Source organism: Siniperca chuatsi, linkage group LG24 (assembly GCF_020085105.1).
Source record: "Siniperca chuatsi isolate FFG_IHB_CAS linkage group LG24, ASM2008510v1, whole genome shotgun sequence".
Taxonomy (NCBI): Eukaryota; Metazoa; Chordata; class Actinopteri; order Centrarchiformes; family Sinipercidae; genus Siniperca; species Siniperca chuatsi.
In genome coordinates this window covers 789,127-806,501 of record NC_058065.1, presented here as the reverse complement: position 1 = coordinate 806,501, position 17,375 = coordinate 789,127, and the positions used below count along the sequence as shown (strand labels likewise).

Sequence of the window (17,375 nt, the reverse complement as noted above, 5' to 3'; positions counted from 1 at the left end):
ACCCCGACGCCAACTACAACGGCTAAGTGAAGTACCATCAGAAAGTCTCCTAGAGGATGTGAATGCAGCAGTGAGAGCGATCCCTACCACAACCATCACTGAAACCAATGAGCTGATATACGCCTCAGCAGCAGTGATCCTAGAGATGCTTGGCTACAAGAGCAACCATGGGAGCCATGAGAAACAATACCCACCATGGAAACGAAGGTTGGAGGCAAAAATCAAGGAGGCCCGGAGAGAAGTGAGCCAACTGACAGAGGCTGAGAAGGGTGCAATGAGAAAGCAAGTACCCAAGAAGTACAACCAGATGCCCATACCTGAAGCACTCGAAACTGCCAAACAAAGGCTCCAAGCCTTGGCCAGCCGCCTAAAGAGATACACGAGAGATAATGAAGCCAGAAGAATAAACCGGCTGTTCGCAACTCAACCTGCGAAAGTGTACGCTCAATGGCAGGGTAATAATAACAGCAGAGCAGACCCACCAAGGCTGGAAACGGAGCAGTACTGGAAAAGTATATGGGAAAGGGAGGCATCACACAACAGCGATGCACAGTGGCTGGCAGCCCTGAGAAAGGACCACAGCAACCTCCCTGAACAGAATCCAGTCACCATCACAGCGGCAGACATCCAAGAAAGAGTCTCAGGTATGAAGAACTGGACAGCACCAGGCCCTGACAGGATCCACGCCTACTGGCTAAAGAAGCTCACTGCACTCCATGAGCGCCTAGCAGCACAAATGAACCAGCTGCTAAGAGATGGAACGCACCCTGAATGGCTTACCGAAGGGCGCACAATCCTGATCCTGAAGGATCCTGCAAAGGGTACAGTCCCATCCAACTACCGGCCAATAACCTGTCTCTCCACAACATGGAAGCTCATGTCAGGCATCATCGCGGCTAAGATAAGTGGACACATGGATCAATACATGAGCAAAGCACAGAAGGGCATTGGCAGAGGAACCAGAGGAGCCAAACACCAACTCCTGGTTGACAGAACAGTCTCCCAAGACTGCAGAACCCGACACACCAACCTGTGCACTGCCTGGATTGATTACAAGAAAGCATATGACTCAATGCCGCACACATGGATCACTGAATGCTTGGAGATGTACAACATCAACAGGACTCTAAGAGACTTCATTGCGAACTCGATGAGGCTGTGGAAAACCACCCTTGAGGCCAATGGCAAGCCACTTGCACAAGTATCCATCAAATGTGGCATATACCAAGGAGATGCTCTGTCCCCACTGCTGTTCTGCATATGATTTACCTGAAATCCATTTTAGAAGGCGAAGACTGTTCTTACTCAATGAAGACTTTTAAAGCCTCATTTACCTCTGCAAGCAAACATTTACTAGATGCCCTTTTCTGCAGAACATCTCCTTCCCTACCAGGTCATTACAGTCTGTAAAGTTTTCTTCTCTACTCCAAAATCTTCCAGTAGAGAAAAGCACTATTTTGACTTGTTTCAGGTATTTTCTAAAAATCAGGTGTGATTTTTCTTGTTTCAGCGCAGCGACCTGCCTTCTCTCTTGGTCTGCCTTTCAGGATGAAGATTCATTTTGAAAAGTTAGTTTTTTGCTGGAAACTGGTTTTAATATTGTAATGCTCTAACCACATGTTTCCTTTCAGTTATTTTAGGAAAATGTTTTTAAAAGCTCTAACAGGCATAAATGAGTAAATTGCTTAATGGTTACTTTTCTGCTCTGTTGTTCTTGCTGCATTTCCAATGATGCAGTAAGGTCGTAGTCCATCGTATTGCAAGGTCTGAACCCCTCAGCCAAATAATCAACAAGACTGGCTATGGATACCGACTCAGGAGCAGGGCCACCATCAGTCACCTCCTCTACATGGATGACATCAAGCTATACGCTAAGAGCGAGCGGGACATCGACTCACTGATCCACACCACCAGGATCTACAGCTCTGACATTGGGATGTCATTCGGGCTTGAGAAGTGCAGTCGAATGGTGACAAAGAGAGGGAAGGTAGTCCACACAGAAGGGGTCTCACTCCCAGAAGGAACAATAGCAGACATTGAGGATGGTTACAAGTACCTTGGAATACCACAGGCAAATGGCAACCTCGAAGAGGCAACAAGGAAGACGGCAACGGCCAAATACCTCCAACGAGTAAGGCAAGTCCTAAGAAGTCAGCTCAATGGCAAGAACAAAGCCCAGGCAATAAACAGCTACGCCCTGCCAGTGATCAGATACCCTGCGGGAATAATAAGATGGCCAAAGGAGGAGATACAGACCACAGACGCGTTAAGGCGCCGAGCTCCTCACCATGCATGGAGGGTTCCATCCCAAATCCAGCACCCTGAGACTGTACGCTAGCCGTAAGGGAAGGCGGCCGTGGACTAACGAGTGTGAGAGCCACTATCCAGGATGAAACATCCAAGATCCACAAGTACATCCAAGATAAGGCCCCAACAGATGACGTGCTCAGGGAATGTCTCAGGCAATGGGGAACAGAGGAAGACGTGCTGGAGGAAGGACCATCATGGGAGGACAAACCCCTACACGGGATGTACCACCGAACATAACTGAAGTGGCTGATATCAAGAAGTCCTACCAATGGCTAGAGCGGGCTGGATTGAAGGACAGCACAGAGGCACTCATCATGGCTGCACAGGAGCAGGCCCTGAGCACCAGAGCAATAGAGGCCCAGATCTACCGCACCAGACAAGACCCAAGGTGTAGGCTGTGCAAAGAGGCCCCTGAGACAATCCAGCACATAACTGCAGGGTGTAAGATGCTGGCAGGAAAAGCATACATGGAGCGCCATAACCAAGTAGTTGGCATAGTGTACAGGAACATCTGCACGGAGTATGGACTGGAAACCCCGAGGTCAAAGTGGGAAACACCTCCAAAGGTGGTAGAGAATGACCGAGCCAAGATCCTGTGGGACTTCCAGATCCAGACTGACAGAATGGTAATGGCGAACCAGCCTGACATCGTGGTGGTTGACAAACAACAGAGGAAAGCCGTTGTGGTTGATGTGGCGATACCAAGCGATGGCAACATCAGGAAAAAGGAACATGAGAAACTAGAGAAGTACCAAGGGCTCAGAGAAGAGCTGGAGAAGGCCTGGAAGGTGAAGGCAACAGTGGTGCCCGTGGTCATCGGAGCACTGGGGCAGTGACCCCCAAACTGGAGGAGTGGCTACAGCAGATCCCTGGAAGAACACCAGACATCTCGGTCCAGAAGAGTGCAGTACTGGGAACAGCAAAGATACTGCGCAGAACCCTCAAGCTCCCAGGCCTCTGGTAGAGGACCCGAGCTCGAAGGATGAGACCACCCGCGGAGAGTGAAGGACAAAGTTTTATATATATATATATATACACACACACACACACAGCATTATGGTCAACGTGTTGTTTTAAAATGTGATTTGTAAATGAAATGACTAGACTTAACTCCCAGTAACACAGTTTATTTCTAATTTCATGGACTCTCCTGGTCTTGAATTGATCTCTCATTATGTGTAAAACATGAACAGTTGATTCTTAAACTGCTCATACTGTATTTGTGTTATTTCGGTCAAATCACAAGTCTTGAGACAAACTTTGCTTTGACACAGTTGGACGGCTGATGTGTTGGATTTACCCAGTTGCCTTTAAAGCAGAGCTTCAGATGTTTCTGGCCTGTTTCCGTACAGTACTCAGATGCCATATGTGTGTTGAGAGAGTTGTTGGTTGCTGTAATCGTTCTTCAACTGGGTATCTTCGTCTCGGGACTCGTGTGGATGTTTATTGCAGTTGTCTTGTTATAGACATATCCCTCCGCCCCGGCTCAGCAAGGAAACAGTCTGTGGAAACATAAAGAGGGAGTTCTGTAGAAAAAAGACGAAGTTTGGAAGATCCCCACTTGATGTGTCGAACTCAGACTGCTGAAGCCTCAGATTAACGTCCCCTGAACTTCACAATGCATTTGTTCCAGGTACCATCGGGTCTGTTCGGATCGGGTCGTGACATTGATTTACCTGAGGTCTGTTTTAGACCGGGTCCAGACTTTTGGATCTATGAAGACTTTAAAGCCTCATTTAACTCGGCTAAACATTTACTTTGGTCTTTCTCTGCAGAACATCTCCTTCCTACCAGGTCATTACAGTCTTTAAAGTTTTCTTCTCATCAAAAATCTTCCAGTGAGTAAAGACTATTTGGACTTGTTTCAGGTATTTTCTAAAATCAGGTGTGATTTTTCTTGTTTCAGGGCAGCGACCTGCCTTCTTCTGTCTTGTTTCAGGATGAAGATTCATTTTGAAAAGTTAGTTTTTTGCTGGAAACTGGTTTTAATATTGTAATGTCTAACCACATGTTTTCAGTTATTTTAGGAAAATGTTTTTAAAAGCTCAATAACAGGCATAAATGAGTAAATGAAGTAATGATTACTTTTCTGCTGTGTTGTTTCATGTGTTTCTAATGATGCAGAAAAAGGTCGTAGTCCATCGTGATGATCATGTTAATAAACTCATCTAATTGTATCTATAGTGACATAATAAACGGGTGAATGAACAAACTCATAGGAAATGTTTGTGTGGTTATGCTGACATGCTGATGTTCAGTAACTCAGGGTGTTGGTGGACTGCTTGGAGGTTTTGTGGTGTTTTTTTTTGTGGATTTGATGCAGAAGAAGAAATAAAAAGATACAACCTCTGGTTCTGCTGCAATGACTTGAACTGTCCATCGTGAGAATGCGCACCACTTCTTCAAACGAGCTAGAACGACGCACCGGTCCTGCTGCCTTCAGACGGCTGTAGAAATGTAATTCCAAACATGACACAGACTATTAACCACATAATGGATATGTATTTGCTGCAGTTGCCTGACAAAGGAACTAACTAGCCTAACGGAGGTCACTTATGATGCTATTTTACACCGGACTAGTTAGCTAGTTGTGAAGCTTAATGGTGGGCTATTGCCTGTGTTAGGCTGGCTGTGTTGAGATGTTTTAATAGTAGTTGAATTTCTCAACACCATCGCTACCTGACCAGAGCTTGAGGAACCCTCCCGTGAAACGGTTAATGAATCCGGATCTGGGAGTTTCCAGTTTACAATGTGGACTCTCCAGTCCAGCAGACAGCAGCTTCTCCCCCCTGTGAACACTTGGCTGTTTGTCTTTGTTTGTCGTTTCTTTGGGTACATTTTGGTTCAGATACAAATTTAGAATAATTCTTTAAAATCATCTGTTGCATTTAATAATTCTACAACAAAAGAAAAACATACATGACAAACATAAAAAAAAGGTTTTTATTAATAAAGTCTTATTTATTAAAACATACATACATGTTCTTACTACAAAACAACGTAAGATTTTCCACAGACATATAATACTTTTCAAATCTAAAATGGCTCAGTGCCAGAGAACTTTAAGCCCTGTAAGACTAATATATAAAATAATTTTACTTAGAGTTGTCTGTATCAACTTCTATACATATATTAATATGTATAATAATAAATACATTTGCTGACATTATGCTTTTGTACTTTTACTTTTACTTTGTGGTATTTTTATATTTACTGAAGTCAAGGATCTGGGTATTTCTACCATTGTTTAGTGCTAACTAATAGCTATTAGCCTGTAAAAAAGAAAAAAGAAAAAAAAAAAAGGGCACTTTTATTGTGAAAATCAGCGAAGAAGAGGTACCGGAAGCAGTGTAACCGAGGCTAACATGCTAACTCTTTCCGTTAGCATAAGATCCAGTCGGGGTGAACCAGCAGAGCCTGTATGTTTGGATAAACCTGTTGAAGCGGACTTCGTGTGAACTTTCGGGATGTTTCACCGCAGACTCATCTCCTGTTAGCCAAGAATGCTAAAGGAAGTTAGCGCAGCTTGCTAGCAGGAAGTAGACGGAGCCGGAGCTCGGCCTCACAGTGCTAGTCGGAGTAGCTTCGATAGAGACCAAACTGTATTTTTCACGGAATCTGCTGCTGTGAAGCTGTGAAAATGTCTAAAGTCCAAACGCTGAGAGCTTTTGTCAGCCAGAGACTAAGTGCGGCTGCTGAAGAGATATTTGAGCTGTTTGAAAGAACGATAGCAGAGTACGAGGAGGAACTTTGTGGACAACGCAAACTACTGGACGCTGTTTTCCAGCCTGAAGTCCGGCTGCACAGAGCAGGTTTGTGCACTTTACTTGTTGTTTTCACTTTAAACTGCTGGGAAACCAGCTGCGGGGAAGAAGTGTTCACATCCTTTACTGCAGTAAAAGTCCTGACACCACTCTGTGAAAATACTCCACTGCAGTAAAAGTCTGTGAGTTTTATCAGCAACAGGAACTTAAAGTGTGACGATGCGTTTTCCAGCTGATCCGAGGGGTTAAAGAGTTTATTTCTCAGCACATAAAGGAAACTCTTCGTCCTTCAGCTCATCACTAACATTTAAAATCATCACATCTGGATCTGTAATCTGCAAAGTAACTTTAGCTGTCAGACACATGTAGTGAAGTTAAAAGTACAATATTTGAGATGTTGCGGAGTAGAAGTATGAAGTTACATAACATGGAAATGTGTACATAAATACTGTAACTTGGGTAAATGTACTTAGTTACATTCCACCACTGGAAACCAGCTGCCTTCCTCTGCAAAACCAGTTTCCACTAAAAGAGTTCAGGTTCTTAGTTGTCATGAAACGATTCCTCTCGTTAACTTATAACTCGAGTCACTGAAAATCCTAGATGCAAATTATTTGCATCGAAGCTTCGTTTAATCCATATAACTACACGCGGCGCACTGTGTTTCGCACGGATGATTATTACTGTCGCACAGAAGCCACGAAGAAGACAGTGAAGGCTCACGTTACGCCTGAGCTGTAGTCCGGCTGAAACTTGTAGTTCTGAAAGTATATAAACCTTTTTCAAAGCAAAGTCTGTTTGTTTTCACATTTCAGAACATGTTTCCTTTAAAACCCAGAGTGTAACATGACACTTAAATTCACTGAATGGGTTCAGTTTTTACGGATAATATTATTGTTTGCAATTTCAGCAATAAAAATTTAGATTTTCTAAAAGGAAACCAGTCAGTTGTTCACCTTACGAGTCTGAAAGCAAAAGTATTTCTTATCTGATTACTCGATTAATCGATGGAATAATCGGTAAAATACTCGATGACTAAAATAACTGATAGCTGCAACCCTTCTCCTACGTTCTTGCAATGTGTATGAAAAGAAAATCAGGAAAGTAAAACTGAGAATCTAAGACAAAAAGACACAGAAAAGTATAACATATATATAATATAATGCTGTGTTAGATCGGTGTACAGTGGTCATAATATGATGAAATGTAGACAGGCGGTGCAGTAATAAGTAGTGTGCATATGCGTAGTGAGACCTGGTTTTGGAAGAACAGGTGTAGACAGGTAGTGCACATAAATTACACTAAGACGTTTAAACAGCTTGTAAACAGGCAGTAAACAGCAAGTAAAAGAAGTATAAAGGCTCGCATCCGCTGACAGCTGCGGAGATGTACGCGGTTTTGTATTGGTCTGGCGTTTCACGCTTCAGGATCTTCGCGGGAAAGTGTAGCAGCAGACTGGGCTGTAGCAAAGTGTCACTGATTATTCCTGATTATGTGCCGAACTCTGGAGTTGCAGCCAGACTTCCCGTCCCAAGCACAGTGGGCGGTCATAGCACAAGACACGCGCTTCTGGATGATTTGACACTTTCCACTGTGTTTGGTCGCCATCGATGGAAAACATGTGCAAACCGAGTACTTGAACTACAAACGGACCCAGTCCATTGCTCTGTTTAACAGCAGCATGTGCAGTCGGCTTGCTATGCGTACAGTCCGCACGGGCCCTCGCAGACACAACAAGTATGAATTAGGCTTAAAGGTAAAGTGACATAAATGTATCGTGCAGGTAGGTGTCGTAGTGGCGAGTCTTATGGCCTGCGGGATAAAGCTGGTCAGGACCAGATGCTGCAGTACCTTCAGCAGGCAGAACAGTTTGTGGCTGGGGTGGTTGGGGTCTTTGATGATCCTCTTGGCCTTCTTCCTGCACCGCTGAGTGTAGATGTCATAGTTTAAGGTTTTGTCCTGTTTCCTGTTTTATTTTGTAGTGTGCTCCTCTCCTCGTGTGTCTTGTGGATTTACTTCCTGTCTTTGTTTGCTTTCCCTCCAGTTGTGAGTGTTGGCCCCACCTTGATTGTTTGCACCTGTGTCTCGTGGTCTCCCTTACCTCAGTGTATTTAGTCCGGGGTTTTGCTTTTGTTCATTGTCGGGTCGTTGCCCTTGTCATGTGCATTTTGGTTGTGCTCTGTTCCTGTGTCACGCATCCTGGCATTTGGTTAACTGTAAGTTCTGTTGGACTGATTCTTTGTTTCCTTGGACCTTGCCTGTACTGTGGACTTTTGTATTTTGCCTGCTCCCTGTCAGATTTGTGTACTTGTTGGACTTGTTCCCTGTTTTTTGACCGCTGCCTGCCTGAGGCCCGTGGTCGTTCCTTGCCGGTGGTCGCGGCCCCCGTGATCTCTCCCTTGTCTGCAAAGCTGCCTCCCTGTTCTGCCTGCCCCGCTACTCAAGCCAAGCCAGAACCTACACACCGACTCTGTCCTCTGAGTCCAGTCAGTTCTCCACGGACTGTGACTACAAACGTCGCTACTGGCTACAGCGGACTACACCGGACTTGCCCGCTCTGGAAGAGCGCTTATCAACCTGTCATTGCTTGCCGTATTATAATAAAAACTGTCACGGCTACTATCCTGTTTCCTGTGTTCTGCATTTGGGTCCTTAGATCGTGCATTATATGACAGTAGAGGTCCTCCATGGATGGCAGCTCTGTCCTGGTGATGTGCTGAGCAGTAGGGCTGCCCCCAACCAATAATTTTTCTAGTCAATTAGTTAGTTCAAGCCATTAGTCGACTAGTCGTTGCACGTTTATGATATTAATTGGGTTTTTTTAATCTACATTTTTTGGGGCATCAGAAAATGGTTTTGAGTTCCAGGGCTGAATAATTTTATGGCATTTCTGCGCTGACGAAATGCAAAGCGCATGATATGCTTGTAGTTGTTGTACAAAATGTTGCAAACATTTCAGGGTTTTGCCTTAATGATTGGTGTTACGTGGCAGGAAGGAAAGTTTTACCTAGTTTTTTTTAAACCGGGCTGCTCAGGGAAGCGTCAAACTGAGACTTTCCCGGCGCGCGGCACGTTCATTAATCTGCCGCCTGTAGCACTCGCAGGTCAATGGACTATGCTAGTGGGCCCTTAGCCCTCAGGGGAGGATGCAGCTCTGTCTGGACTGTGTTGCTACCGCGACCACCCTCTCTCACTGGCCTCGTCCCTGACTTAAGGCAATGTATGAGCCCTGAGGCAATGCGGACGTGGGCCCTCTTACGTGATTCTACCAACTGGCCTGACGCGGACGTCGCAGGGAAACGCTCCAAAAGGTGAGCCCTGTGGCGATCCCTTGGGGTTTTAGGTGACTTTTATCCTTTTTAATCACTCATTCCAATTTGGTATAAGTTCAGCAACTGGTTAACACCTGGGTAATAACCGATGGCAGGTAAACTCACCAAGGTATTGCCAGCAAACAGCTTTTACCGGATTTAGACAGAATTACCGTAAGTTTTTGAAGTAGAAGTCTCTGGGCTGTGTGTGCGTTGAGACAACAGGAAGTGCTGCTGTGGTTGGGCTCAGCCGAGAGAGAGCCGTGAGTGCAGAAGACTTGTCTCATATAGACGCCTCCGCTGATGGGGAAGTCGCTAAATTCTCCAAACTCTTCAGGGACTTTACATGGGGAAGCGCCTAATACCAGCTCAGAGCTGAAACATGCTTAAAACACAAAAGTTTCTAAAGCATTAAAGACCATGTTTTTCCACAAGAACACGAATACAGCAAGGATGAATGCAAAACATGATGATATATGTGAAGATAAATGATTGTATAGGTAAAAGTAAATAAAGGTAGCAAAGTCAACCCTTCAAATGTTTAAAGGATTAAATCTGAATGGAAACAGATGGGGGAATGTACAGCAGGAGATTTTTCAAATTTAAAATGCATGAATAATTCAAGTACAATGATTTCAAGGTTTTTCAATGGTTCAAGGTATTTGAGTTTTGAGTAATAAATCCTTTAAATGACTTTGAATGATAAACATTTTTTAAATGATTAAATGTTTAACTCTAAGTGATAAAAGGATTAAAAATGGCTAAATACCAATCTGAAAAAATTAAAACAATGTTAATACTAACAGCTGTAACACGCACATTGAATCAAATAAATTGAATTTCCACACACCCAGCCATCTTGTAACAGCTGTCTCTGCCTGTGTACAATGACAACACCTCTGCCATTTTGTTTTTCACCCCTTCTGCTCTTGGGAGGAAATGTGGTCCTCTCGTATTCCTTTTCTTTTTCTTTCTTGTTCTGCCTAAGCAGGGTTAGGGTCTGAGACAGGGCTTAAAGAACAAATGAGTACAATAAAAATTGCATATTTTCAGTATCACCTTTCAACAAAATGTACAGAATTCATCCACACGTTTCGGAAAGTAGTGCTGTCAGTGGTTTATATGTTAACAGGAAACGACAGTTTTCTGAAACGTGTGTCTGTATTTCATTATTCTCGACAGACGTCCAGCTGCTGTCGGTGAGTAAAGAAGAGGATCCCCCTGAGCAGCAGGACTGGAGCCCCAGTCTGGACCAGGAGGACCCACCAGAGCCCCCACACATTAAAGAGGAACCAGAGGAACTCTGGACCAGTCAGGAGGGAGAGCAGCTTCGAGGGCTGGAGGAGGCCGATATCATCAAGTTCACGTTCACTCCTGTCCCTGTGAAGAGTGAAGAAGACGATGAAGAGAAACCTCAGTCCTCACAGCTTCATCAAAGACTCACTGAACAGATGAAAACAGAAGCTGATGGAGAGGACTGTGGAGGACCAGAACCAGCCAGGAACTCAGATCCAGATACACATTTACAACCAGATACTCAGGACAAGACGCCAGACTCCTCTGAACCTGAGACTGATGACAGTGAACCTGAGACTGATGACAGCTGTGATTGGGAGGAGACCAGGGAACCTCAGTCTGGTTTAAACACTCTGCAAAACAATGAAGTACCTGTAAGTGATCAGGAATGTAATACTGGAAAAACATCAAGTAGCTCCTCTGAATGTGCTACAAGCTTTGGCCTCAAGGAACATCTGGAGGAACAAAATGGACTCCAAACAGGAGAGAAACCATTTAGTTGCTCAGTTTGTGGTAAAAGATACCACTGGAAGAACTCCTTAACCATTCATATGAGACTTCATTCAGAAGGAAAGTGTTTTAGATGCTCAGTTTGTAAAAAGCCTTTTCGCTGGAGAGTAGAGGTTGTGAGGCACATGAGAATCCACACAGGGGAGAAACCCTTCAGTTGTTCTGTCTGTGGTAGAAGATTCACGCAAAGATCATCTTTGACCTCACATTCAAGAGTTCATACGGGAGAAAAACCGTTCACATGCTCAGTTTGTAAAAAAACTTTTCAACGAAGGGAAAATGTTGTGATGCACATGAGAATCCACACAGGAGAGAAACCCTTCAATTGCTCTGTCTGTGGTTTAAGATTCACACAACGATCATCTTTGACCTCACACTTCAGGGTTCACACAGGAGAAAAACCTTACACATGCTCAGTTTGTAAAGCAAGTTTCAGTCGCAGAAACAATCTGTCACAACACATGAGAATGCATACTGGAGAGAAACCATTTAGTTGTTCAGTTTGTGGTAAAACATTTTCACGACAGACACATCTGAGAGAACACTTGACTGTCCACACAGGGGAGAAACCCTTTAGTTGTTCTGTCTGTGGTAAAGGATTTGTACAAAAGACACATCTGACACACCACTTGATTGTCCACACAGGTTCGAAACGGTTGAGTGTCCACACAGTGGAGAAACCATTTAGTTGCAGTTTTTGTGATAAAAGATTCACTCAGCTCGGTTACTTGAAAAAACACAAGTGTGCTGGTGAGAGCAGCGGCAGTAAATGAAGCTGCAGAGATGCTTGTTGAGCCATTCCTTCCAGCAGGATTTGAAGTACTGAGGGCAAGACTTGGCTCAACACTGATCAGTTAAAAACTGTGATACAGACTCCAAAATAAGTCGAGCTTCATGTTTTCAGCTAATATGAAGCTACGTGTAGCATGATCAACGTGGACTCTGATGAACATTTTGTATCTTTTATTGATAAAAGAATTTGCCTTTTCTGAAAGTTAGCCTCTGTTAAGACTCAAAGATGAACTTCTCTTGACTGTCCTGTCTTCACAAGACCCTCAAGTCATAAAACAGACCCCACCAGGACCCAGGGGGGACAGTAATGGAGCGTTAAGTGACAACTGGCCCAGTTTACGATGCACAGGCCTCAAACTGACCCAGTACCCCCACATCCCAGGGGGGTGGAAGTCCACAGCACATGGCTCTCTGAATGCAGGAACAAATAACAGAGAAATGACTTTGCAATGCAAAATTGAAATGTACATAAATTTATATGTTCTGTCTCATTAACCATATGAAAAGTGTGAAGTTGTGAGCTAACATGCTGATTGTGATGCAGGGGAAATAAACCCTGAACTAACAGGAAGTGTTTCTTCATATGAAGAAATGAAGTGTTTATGATAGTTTGATGATAGCACCATTTTGTTGTAGTGACACAAAACTACTTTTTCAGCGACATGTTTGGTAATTTCGGACACAGTTTCGTTGGTGTAGGCGCTTGCTTTCAACTAATAACCTATTTCAAAGAATATTTTAAACTGATTTCTTGTCTTCTTAACTTTAATATTAAGTAACTAAATATGCCTAATGTTATTTGATATGATGTACTAGCCTGTTATGATGCATTATGATAGCTTAATTCTGTTCTCACTCCACGTTTAGCCGAGATGGTGTGTTTAGACTCTTTGAAGAGCTAACGAAACAGGAAATGTGAATATGCATGTACATAACAAATTAATCATAGCTTGCAATAAGACAAAATGTAAGTTGGAATACCAAAATCCTTAGGGGGCATGTGTGCCAGGTCTGGGCTGCCTGCTCATCGCGCTCCTGTGATCCAAAGAATACAGACATGTATTGATCAATTTCATTTGCTGTTACAGGTATGTGTGTGTGTGTGTATGTATTTGTATTGTCATAATAACAGATGTTGTACATAATTGTTAATCCAGGTTTAGTCTTTTACTTATTGCAAAGTGGATCATTCTGTTTATTCATAAAAGATGTTTGGTGTCTTTCAGCAACTGAAAGACACCAACTTTGTTAATTCTTTCGGAAAGAAATTTAAACAAAGAAAATAATTAAGACAAGGAAGAGCTTGGGGGGGGGGTGCAGTTAAAGTTTTGCGCCGCATAAGACAAAACAAGACGAAACTTCTTGTCTGCGCTCTTTTTGCTCTTATATTTTTCAGTGCAGACCCTTGACTTAAAGCTCTTGTGTCTCGCCCGGACCCCTAGTTTGCTTCAGCCGACCTGAAGATCAGCTGAATCCCGAGCCGTACCAACAGACTGAACGAGATGCGTGGAGACGTTTGAGAGAAAGAGACTGCGTCCTAACAATACCACTGTTAGGACCGTAGAAAACTTTAGGACTCAGTCATCGTCTGGCAGACGCTAACACCGCGTTGCCAGCACCACCAAGTCAAGCGGTTGTAAGGAAAACCTCATCATCCTTCTGCCCGCTAAGAGCGAGAGGAACGAAGACATCTGACGCAAGCCGAAGTCGCCACAATGCGTAGAGAGAGTAAATCAGCTGGCCAAGCTGCCACGTGGGACCAAGTGCATCCGAACATGCTGTATCGGCTCACACAGGAGAATCGACCTGCGTTGCCCGTCCGCCCAACTTTTCATCTGAACCACCAGGTGGAACAAAAATCTTTTCTGGTGATATTGGGGTTGATGCCATTACTCAAAGTAATTCAGCGTTAGGTCAGGAGTAGGATCTCCCTTCAGTATAATCAGCTGCTGAACGGTGCATTATGGTGATTTCACTGGTCAATAATAAAGTTTTACCTGCTGCCTCCTGTATTTCCACAAATTAAGACATCTGAATGTCATTCACTGCTTTACCTGGTATACACTGGTGCTCAATGGTTTATTTGTTAATCACTCGTATCATTGACTCATGTTTGCATTTGTTAATTCATTTGGTGTTTAGTAATTATCAGTAATGTGGTAGTTCGTAGTTTATTGTGTTAGTAGTTTAATAAACCTTTGATTTATAAATTTCATTATTCTCCACAGACGTCCAGCTGCTGTTGGTGAGTAAAGAAGATGATCCCCCTGAGCAGCAGGACTGGAGCCCCAGTCTGGACCAGGAGGACCCACCAGAGCCCCCACATATTAAAGAGGAACAGGAGGAACTCTGGACCAGTCAGGAGGGAGAGCAGCTCCGAGGGCTGGAGGAGGCCGATATCATCAAGTTCACATTCACTCCTGTCCCTGTGAAGAGTGAAGAAGACGATGAAGAGAAACCTCAGTCCTCACAGCTTCATCAAAGACTCACTGAACAGATGAAAACAGAAGCTGATGGAGAGGACTGTGGACGACCAGAACCAGCCAGGAACTCAGATCCAGATACACATTTACAACCAGCTACTCGGGACAAGACGTCAGACTCTAAACCTGATGAACCTCAGTCAGGTTTAAACCCTCTGAAAAATAACAGTGGTGTGAAATCATTTAGCTGCTCTGAGTGCGGGAAACGATTCACTAAAAACTCAAGTCTGAAGACACACATGAGAATTCACACAGGAGAGAAACCCTTTAGTTGTTCAGTCTGTGGTAAAGGATTCACACAGAAGACACATCTGAGACTACACTCACCTGTCCACACGGGGGTGAAACCCTTCAGTTGTTCTGTTTGTGGTAAAGGATTCACACAGAAGACACATCTGACCGCACACTTAAGAATTCATGAAAAAAAACCTTTCACATGCTCAGTTTGTAAAACTAATTTCAGTGACAGAAGCAAACTGTTCAAACACGTGAGAATCCACTAGGGCTAAAGATTTTCCTAGTGTGTCCGAACAACCGGCAAGGAGACTGAACATTTTGTTAATTTATTTCAACACAGTATAACATCAGTCTTGTTGTTCAAAACACGGGAATAAATAACTTCCAACTTCCCAAAGACAAATACTCGCTGACTTATCAACACGATGGATGATGTATAACATTACTTAAGCTGCAGGAACTTTCCCCATCTGCAGCTGCAATCTGACTTTTGTTATTTTTTGTTAATTGTGCATCGACACATCGACATGGAGTCACCGAAGAAAGGATACGACAGATGGACTGACGACGAAATCCAGAGAGAATTGGAAAAGGTGACCTGAAATGATAAGGTGTACGCAAAAATCGCCAGCAAGTTAAGCGAGCTGAACATTTTAAACAACAGTGCTGAGAAGACTAAAAAAAACTCAAACAGGGTTACAAGAAAATCAAGGACCACAACAGAAGCGGCTCTGACTGGCAGACCAGCAAGTGGTTCGACCGCCTGGATGCGTTGCTGGGTCACAGGCCGGCCTTCTCTGGACTCAGCAGTAACAAAAGACTCGGCTACTGTGTTGCTGGAATCCGTGATGGACGATACGGAAACAGATGACCAGTGTGTTAAGTGCTATAACGTTAAAGGTAGCTGGTGTTGTTAGTTAGTACTTCTGTTCCTCTGCGCTGACGTGACAGTGAGCAGCTGTAACGAAGGAGTTTCCCCTCAGGGATCAATAAAGTATTTCTGATTCTGTTGCCCTACACGAAAGCCTAACGATAGCCACATGCTAACGACAACCGCTAATGCTAACCGCTCATGGTGTAGAACTGTAAGGCAACAGTATGTATTATGATAACGTCGTTGCAGTGCACATTTGTGTTTTTCAACGTATTCTTCAGATGAACAGTGAACTGCAGGCCTCCGAGACCAGCGACGGCGACCACCAGCAGTCCTCGTCCGATGTCTCCGGCTGAAGCACACAAACGCCGAGGTAAAGAGATGCTGTATCTTAACGTTACCGTAGCGCCGTTCTGTCTTAATATTTATTCTTACTGTCTCTTATTTAATCCATAAACTGTGCTTGTGTATTTACTTATTGTGGTACTTTTCAGAGGAAAAGGGACGCTGAAGGACATGGACAAAGCTAACCGGACCGTCCTGCAGCGAGGACAGTCCAACAGAACATGCAGCTGCTGCTTGAGAGGCGGCATGAGTTGGCATTCCTGCAGTCGGAGGCGGAGAGACTTTCAGGACGGGTTTCTGTCTGTTCCTGGCCACGACATTAATTTCCACTGTTATGCAGACGACACACAACTTTATGTCCCGCTGACTGGTAGTGACTTGTCTCTGATATCAAATGATGTTATAATTTATACGTTTGTTCTAACAAGACCGCTGCTCCTGTGATAGTTACAGCAATGTAAATATGCAAAAGTTCATCTAAAAAGTGGCAACAGCCGGCAGCCATCTTTTTACCGATTGCTCCTTTTTTTGTTGCGTTGTCGCCACCTGGTTAATACTGTAGTTATGGCTACATGTGTCCTACGAGGCTGCCGTACTTTGACTAGATGTAAACAGGAAGAAGTTAAATAAAGTTGGAGTTGAAAGTACCATAATGTGTAGCACTCACGTGGGTGGCTTATGAGAAAACGGGCCCCTGAGCACAGACATGTAAGAGGCCCCCCACCCCTCCTACACAGCAGGAAGTCACTACAAACACAACGACAAAATAAACTTTGATTCTTTTATTTTGGTAGAGTTGATTCTGTTCTCTCCGTTTCGGCGTCTTTAAATTGATTCACCTCCGCTTTAAAAACCGTTACGCACCTGTCAGTCTGAAATGTGCTGACGCCCGTATTGATTAGCAGTTACACCTGACTGATGACATCAGAAACACGTTCACCTAACCCAAACTGAAGTTTGATTTCAGACTCGCAGCACAATCATGAAAACATGTCGACAAGTCAAACATCTGTTTACTTTTCTCTCATTTAAATAAACATTTACAGCTGAAACTAGACTTTCAGTAAAAGACAAATCTTTAAAACATTAACAGTAAAACATTAAGAAAATGTTTGAACTTGGTAAGAAACTCGTACTGTTGTAGTGAATATTTTGAGTTTACAGAATCAGTAAAATCTTTTAAAACCCTGTTTACTAATTTTAGTTAATTAATAAAGATAAAACTTATTAATTAATACCTGATTCATTAGTTTATTTCACGCTTATTCTGGTGTATTTTATTCAGTTTCAGTCTTGGTACTTTTGTTTGTCTGATTTATTTATATTGTTGAAATGTTTTAATCTTTTTTTAATCTTAAAGCACGTTGTAAGAGAAGAGCTGCCGAGAAGTTGATACACACTAGAAAAAGATTTAAAGCTACATCGATGATCTTTTGTAGTTCGGTCCTGACGG

At 43.5% G+C, this 17,375-nt stretch overlaps 3 protein-coding genes across 3 annotated transcripts in view; all 3 read left to right on the top strand.

Moving 5' to 3' along the window:
* The window catches only part of LOC122871907 (NLR family CARD domain-containing protein 3-like), a 752,187-nt gene that overhangs the window by 126,653 nt on the left and 608,159 nt on the right, over positions 1–17,375 (top strand).
* Positions 5,672–16,707, top strand: LOC122871969 (zinc finger and SCAN domain-containing protein 22-like). Of its 2 annotated transcripts, XM_044187615.1 has the most exons (4): positions 5,741–6,122; positions 10,568–10,678; positions 14,314–15,950; positions 16,072–16,707. In XM_044187615.1, exons 1-3 carry the CDS (start codon positions 5,951–5,953, stop codon positions 14,967–14,969), a joined length of 939 nt encoding a protein of 312 aa, XP_044043550.1. In that variant the 5' UTR covers positions 5,741–5,950; the 3' UTR covers positions 14,970–15,950; positions 16,072–16,707. The 2 variants fall into 2 exon arrangements, with proteins under 2 accessions (XP_044043551.1, XP_044043550.1); XM_044187616.1 differs by lacking the exon at positions 10,568–10,678 and having other exon boundaries at positions 5,672–6,122; positions 14,212–15,950.
* The window catches only part of LOC122871908 (gastrula zinc finger protein XlCGF57.1-like), a 134,727-nt gene continuing 131,072 nt past the window's right edge, over positions 13,721–17,375 (top strand). Inside the window, exon 1 of the mRNA XM_044187500.1 lies at positions 13,721–13,830. The gene's annotated coding sequence lies outside the window, so the exon portion shown is untranslated. The remainder of the gene's footprint in view (positions 13,831–17,375) is intronic.

Coding starts and splice junctions, on each gene's coding strand:
- LOC122871969 (XM_044187615.1), top strand. CDS start 5,951: ATGTCTAAAGTCCAAACGCTGAGAGCTTTTGTCAGCCAGAGACTAAGT. Junction 6,123..10,567: donor AGTCCGGCTGCACAGAGCAG/GTTTGTGCACTT, acceptor TATTCTCGACAG/ACGTCCAGCTGCTGTCGGTG. Junction 10,679..14,313: donor CCCACACATTAAAGAGGAAC/CAGAGGAACTCT, acceptor CCCCACATATTA/AAGAGGAACAGGAGGAACTC.